At 54.5% G+C, this 6,308-nt stretch overlaps 1 protein-coding gene across 4 annotated transcripts; it reads left to right on the plus strand.

The window, feature by feature from the left end:
- The first annotated feature begins 208 nt into the window (after nucleotides 1-208).
- Nucleotides 209-3,994, plus strand: PSRC1 (proline and serine rich coiled-coil 1). 4 transcript variants are annotated; one of them, XM_036109838.2, is made up of 8 exons: nucleotides 209-442; nucleotides 817-874; nucleotides 966-1,023; nucleotides 1,489-1,930; nucleotides 2,272-2,415; nucleotides 2,608-2,726; nucleotides 3,033-3,126; nucleotides 3,350-3,994. In XM_036109838.2, the coding sequence occupies exons 2-8, from the start codon at nucleotides 856-858 to the stop codon at nucleotides 3,383-3,385; spliced, it is 912 nt and encodes a 303-aa protein (XP_035965731.1). In that variant the 5' UTR covers nucleotides 209-442; nucleotides 817-855; the 3' UTR covers nucleotides 3,386-3,994. The 4 variants fall into 4 exon arrangements, with proteins under 4 accessions (XP_035965731.1, XP_035965730.1, XP_035965727.1 ...); XM_036109834.2 differs by having other exon boundaries at nucleotides 222-442; nucleotides 2,272-2,386; nucleotides 2,478-2,726; XM_036109835.2 differs by lacking the exon at nucleotides 209-442 and adding an exon at nucleotides 456-587 and having other exon boundaries at nucleotides 2,272-2,386; nucleotides 2,478-2,726.
- Nucleotides 3,995-6,308: the final 2,314 nt, after the last annotated feature.

The raw sequence follows: 6,308 nt of genomic DNA on the forward strand, positions 1-6,308 counted from the left end.
AGTGCGGCGTTAGTCTTAGGGCGGGCGCGCGCAGGCCGGGCGGGTGAGCCCCGGGTCTGCCCAGCTGGGGGAGGGGGCGGAGAAGGGGCGGGGCTCGCCGGGCGCGAAGCCTACATTCATTGGCCAGGTCCCTCGCGCCCCGCCACAAGGCCCCGCCTGCTCCGAAGGGAGGCCTCCCGGGCACGCGCGCGCGCGGACTCCCCGCTTCAGCCCTCCGGATGGAGTCTTTCTCAGAGCCGCTCTCCACACAGCCCCCACCTGTAGACTTCCGGCCGGCTGCCTGTCGCCGCCCCGCCCCCGAGGGCAGGGGATGCTGGGATCCGCCAATCACTGGGCGCCTGTGGTAGGAGTGGGTGGAGCCTGAGAGATTCGAAAGGAGCCCCACCCCCTCGGGGCTGATTCCCGGGACTAAGTGGTGGGAGGCAAGCACCTTCGGCGAGAGGTGAGGTGGGGCGGAAAGTAAAAACGCGGTGTGGGCTGGAGGTGTGGTGTGGGCGTGGTGCCGTGGGAGTGGAAAGGTGATCTGGGGAGAGGAAGAACCGGAGGATGGTGGCGGGGAAGAAGAAAGGGCGTGCGGACCGCCCCCGGTGAGGAGAGGCCAGGCTGTAGGGGGGCGGCAGGGCAACCTGAGGAGGGGGGATGTGCGCTCTCCGCACCTTCCCCGGAGGTAGCAGGGCTAAGTTACAGGGGCAGGTGCTACTCCTGGGACCCTTGCTTTACCTCCAGCGTGATCCCCAACCTCTGGCTTGCACCCTGAGTCTAGCTGGGAGCCTTGGGCAGGATGGAGACCTGAAGAAAGGGGTATTTTCTCTCCAGCTCAGGTCTAAGCTGACTCGTGCTCCTACCGGCTGGAACATGGAAGATTTGGAGGAAGGTAAGGAAAGGAAGGAGGGAAGAATGAGGCGCTGCGACTGAGAGCCGTGTTAGTGACCTGAGGCTGGCATTCATTCCCTCCTCCCCTACAGATGTAAAGTTTATCGTGGATGAGACCTTGGACTTTGGAGGGCTGTCACCATCTGACAGGTACCGTCCTCGTTAACCTACTTGCTTTCCTCCAACAATGCCTCTCTGTCTCTAACCCCCTACTGCTGAATTATTGGTCTCTGGGGTCTGGGTTGGTAATGTAGCAAGGTTGGGTGCCCTGCGGCTGCTGGGGGACTTGTTGACATGGGCCTCAATGACACTACTGGGGGAAGGGAAAACAGATAAGCTGGAATGAGATTTCAGGATGTTAAGAAAAAGGGTAAGTGGATTTGCTGCGTCTTCGTCCTGGCGTCATTTCCAATGTCGGTAAGGGCTAACGGCCTATTAGGCCTCATAGAACCAGGCGTCTCATCACCTAGAGGCCAGATCTCCCAGCCAGCGTGGGCATCAGGGTTTGGGTTGTATCCCTGGCTCTGTTGTGGGGGGGAGGGGTGCCGGGTCTCCTCTGCACGGTCCCCGCTCTCTTCTGTGTGCGCACGGTGCCTGGTTTGTTTTCTGTCTCAGTCGTGAGGAGGAGGATATAGCAGTGTCGGTGACTCCAGAGAAACCCCTCCGAAGAGGACTTTCCAATCGAAGTGACCCAAATGCAGTGGCCCCAGCCCCCCAGGGCGTGAGGCTCAGCTTAGGCCCCCTTAGTCCAGAGAAGCTGGAGGAGATTCTCCACGAGGCCAACCGACTGGCAGCCCAGCTGGAGCAGTGTGCCCTGCAGGAGCAGGAGAGCCCGGGCGACGTCCTGGGGCCTCGCAAGGTGAAGCCCAGCCCTCGGAGGGATACCTTTGTGCTGAAGGACAGTCCCGTCCGAGACCTGCTGCCCACTGTGAGTTCTTTGACTCGGAGCACCCCCTCCCCAAGCAGCCTGACACCCCGACTCCGGAGCAGCGATAAGAAGGGGGCAGTCAGGGCTCTTCGGGCAACATCTGGAAAGAGGCCCTCCAGTGTGAAGAGAGTAAGTTTGGAGGGTCTGGGTTGGATGTGTGCCCTCAGACACAGTGTGTGACTTGGTACAGCCATAGAGTTGGTAAAATGGGCTTAGTAAAATTCTACCTCAGAATTGTTGGAATTAAGCAAAATACCGTAAGCAAAGCAGTTACCACAGCGTCTGCACATATCTTGGTAAGTGTCTATAATAAGTTCAAGATAAATGGTATTGGTGAGGATGATGTTGGCAGCTAACGTCTGCCCTTCCTTACTGGGATGTAGGCAACTCTCCACCTCTATTTCTCAAACAGCCAGCAGAACAGATTCTTTTTCCATTCTAGTTCTATTTTTTCTCTCTTTGTATTTCAGGAGTCACCCACTTGCAATCTGTTCCCTGCATCCAAAAGCCCAGCATCTTCTCCTCTTGCCCGATCCACTCCTCCAATCCGGGGCAAAGCTGGGCCCAGTGGGAGAGCAACAGCAAGTGAGAAGGCTTGGGCAGCAAAGCTGTGGGTGAATGGGAGGGGGGAAGGATGTGGAGCTGACCCTCTCATTCCTCTACTCCTTTCCACCAGGCCCGCCTACCCCTGTCAGACCAGTCTTGGCCCCACAGCCTTCTACCAGCAACTCTCAGCGCCTTTCTCGGCCACAGGGAGCAGCTGCTAAGCCTTCCAGTCGACTGCCTGTTCCCTCAGCCATCCCCAGGCCTGCCAGCCGAATGCCACTCACCAGCCGGAGTGTACCACCCAGCAAAGGTGCCCTGCCTCCAGCTTCTCTGCCAACTCGAAAAGGACTTCCACGACCAAGCGCCGCAGGGCACAGAGGTGAGGAAGAGTGGACATAACAGTTGGAAATCAGGGGGAAGAATGCTTACCCTTGCCCAGCTTGGATGTACCCTCCCAGAGCTGGGACCAGGGACCACTTTCTCCATTTTCATTACCACTCAATTTGAAGATGGGGAGACTAAGTGAAAGAGAGGATGTGGGTCTGGGCAAAGAGTCTGAACCATGGTTTTCAAATACCTTGTGTTTTTGACCTTGGGTAGGAAGAAAGGCACTAATCCCAAACTCACTCTGAGAAGGTCGCTTGAACTCTCTGCTAATTCATTTCTTTTGTCAACCCCCATCAAGTTCCCATTTCCCAGCGACCAAATCTTCCCGTCCCTGGTGCCACTCGAAGCAATCTGCAGCCCCCCAAGAAGGTTGCAGTCCCAGGACCTACCAGGTAAGACTGGTTGAGATGCTCTCTCCCCCCTGTCATCTGGGCTTCCAAACTGTTATGCACACCAGCCCTGAGTCTTGTGTGGCAAGATGGGGATGAGAAGGGGAGCCTGGAGAGGCAAGGAGTCCCATTTCTTCCTTCCCTGAGAAACTTGATCTCAGCTGGGTGACAAATGGGCTTGAGGAAGAGGGACAATTTAAAGCAGTTCTTCCTTCTGACTCCTTAGGTAAAGAGATCAGGACAGCAAGCAAGAATTCAGTAGCAAACCACTGCCGTCACTGCCTGGACTCACCTCTACTCGGCCTCCCAAGCCCTCTCATGGAAGACAGGCCCTGACTCTAGCAGATTCTGGCCCAGGAGCAGGAGAAAGAGATGACACCAGGGCTGGTGGCCCAGGAGTAAAGAGATGGGAGATGGGATGGATTAGGGTTGAGCTGGAGGGGAATCAAACCCTGTGGGTTGAAAGAGGATTAGGGAAAAGAGGTCGCCTCCTGACAGTGAAATTAACAAGCAGAAAATGAGAAAAGCCCCAGAGTAGTTTGTGCTCATCCACCCCCACTCTTGTGTTCAGTCCCAGAGGGTTTGATCTTCTTCCTAGGCATTGGTTCACTGGACATTTACATGTGAATGGCCTCCGTAGCTAACCTCCCTGCTCTCTGAGGAGTGGCCCTGAATTGCGTCCAGGACGCAGGCCTGTTTGGAGAGACAGAGGCAGGCACCTGGTCTCCAGAACTTGTTTCCTGTAAATTCTCTGACTCCTAAGAGGCTAGTTGATGATAAGCTTACATTGGTCGGTGTTTTTCTAAGATAAAATGAATGTATTTTTCTAATCTCTGTATATGTGAAAGTAAATTCTCCAATTTCAAACAGATTTGTAGTAAACTCCTGTGTTATTCCGATGAGGGAGCCAGGACAAGCATCCCAGGCCGGGGCCTAATTAGGCTGAAGGGGCTTGTGATTCGGAACAACCCGCCCTCCCTTTGTTGGCATTAGATGGGAACAAGCTACATTGTTCCGGGATACATGTGTTACTAAAAGGTCCAGATCAAGTGAAATATGTGAGCGAGGCTATCAAGGCAAGGTCTTGGTCAAATTATTACCTATATTCTAAGCTTGGGTGTCTTTCCTGGCAAAAGCATGGAGCCTTCTGAGAATGCCCTCAGCATCTGGTCTGCTGTACTGATGAGATGAGGGGGCCCTTTGGTGGGTACCCTGGTCTTCAGTTTTGCTGCCTCAGCGGAAGATGCTGGACACCTCATCACATTCTGCCTTATATCATTAGAATTGGTGGTCCTAGACTTGAGGGCTGACACCAGGTCTTATAAACCTCTGCCGTGCCTAGTGTTATGATTTGTATGTGGCAGAGAATTTCATTCATTTGTTGAAAAAATAAATTTGAGTGCAAGGCGGTGGGGGGGGCGGTTGGTGAACGAAAGAGACTCTAACAAATTTCACTAAGGGTCTCCCTTTTCTCACAGCCTTTGACTCTTGCAACCAGAACCAATTCAATTCCTTGCGAGGTTTTTGGGTTTTTTATTTATTTGTTTTAGAGAGAGAGAGCTGGGGGAGGGGGCAAATAGGGGCAGAGGGAGAGGGAAAGAGAGTCTTAAGCAGACTCTGCTCTAAGCGTGGAGCCCGAGGCGCGGCTCAACACGGGGCTCAATCTCACAACCCCGAGATCACAACCTGAGCCGAAACCAAGAGTCAGACGCTAGACAGACTGCGCCACCCAGGTGCCCCAATTCCTTGTGAGTTTTGAGAGAACTTCCCTCTTTGAAGGCTGGGCTATGACTTAAGGAAGCCAGTAGGCAACTGAACAAAGGGAGTGGAGTGTCAGCTGGTGCCCCCCGCGCCCCACACATATATGCCCATCAGCAGCCTTAGGCACTGAAATGTCCTTCCCCAGACAGAGGCCCTCCACTGCTGTCTCCTTCCTATGGCTGATCTTCAGGTTCAATGAACATATTCACCTCTATTACAGTGGCAGCCGCCTAAGCATTCGCCCCTCTCCCTGAGCCTCTTGCAGCAACTCCTACAGGCTCTGGGAGTCGAAGAATTGAGCTAGGGGAGGGGATGTGGAAACACACTGGCTCTGGAGAAATTTGGCAGAGGCAAGAAAACCTCAGGTGTGTTCTGCAGCTGAGTCCTGCGCTGGCATCTGGTGAGCAGGGCCCTTGGTGACTCCCAATGGGACCGAAGCTCTGGAAGGCCAGCGCGCCTAGGCAAGCCCTGAGGTGTGGCCAGCAGATGGCACGTGTGTGTGGCTTGGGAGGCAGACCCGTGTGCTGTTGCCACCTGGTGGCCGGAAAGGACAAGGCATGTTCCCTTTGCCCTTGGTCAGTCTTGAATTTCATAACCCCCACCTGCCCCACCCCCATCCTGCTCCAAACCTGCTTAAGCAACATCCAGTAGACTGCCGGCTAGGGAGGAGGCCCCCTGCCACAGCGGCCCTTCTTGCTCAGCTGCCTGCTTACTTCCCTTTGGGGCTGGCTTTCTATTTTTCTCTGTATGCGCTCTACCCCCACCCCTCCCCAGGAGCAACAATGCAGGAAGCCAACATTTACTGGCCTCTTAACTATGCACTGCGAACTGTTCTAAGCACTTTACATGTGTTAACTCATTTAATTCTCATAAAAGCTCAATTAGGCAGATGCTATTATCATCCACATTTTGCAGGCAGAGAAACTAAGGCTCAGAGAGCTTAAGTCACTGGGTCTGGTTCCAAGGTTTGTGCTCTTAATCACTACCCTCTATGGCCCCCATGTTAATTCCCCTGCTAGTTTGCTGAACAGACCTTTGAAATACACAAAACTTGGGAAAGGAAGTAATGTGGCAGAGCAGGGAGGTGGCTTGAGTGTGAATTGTTGCTTCATTTCCGATGGGAAAACACAATGACCCAGAGGAGTGGAGTCAGGAGGCACCTCGTCACTGAGCCACTCAGCCACCCTGCCCTCCCTGTCTCCTGAATTCTGTCCCCAGGACTCAGCCCTAAGGGGCTGGACTGGAAACCTGCCTGCTCTTTGCAGCCTCCCCAGGGACACGAGTCCCTCTTGTCCTGATGAAAAGGATACTCTCCTGCCACCTGCCACACATCTTCCTTGGACATGCCAGGACATGGGCTCTGAGCCGATGAGGCTATTCGGGGAGCACCGCTGGGGTGCTGGTAGTGGGGGCTAGCTCACTGG

The sequence above is a fragment of the Halichoerus grypus genome, chromosome 5, assembly GCF_964656455.1.
Source record: "Halichoerus grypus chromosome 5, mHalGry1.hap1.1, whole genome shotgun sequence".
Lineage (NCBI taxonomy): Eukaryota > Metazoa > Chordata > Mammalia > Carnivora > Phocidae > Halichoerus > Halichoerus grypus.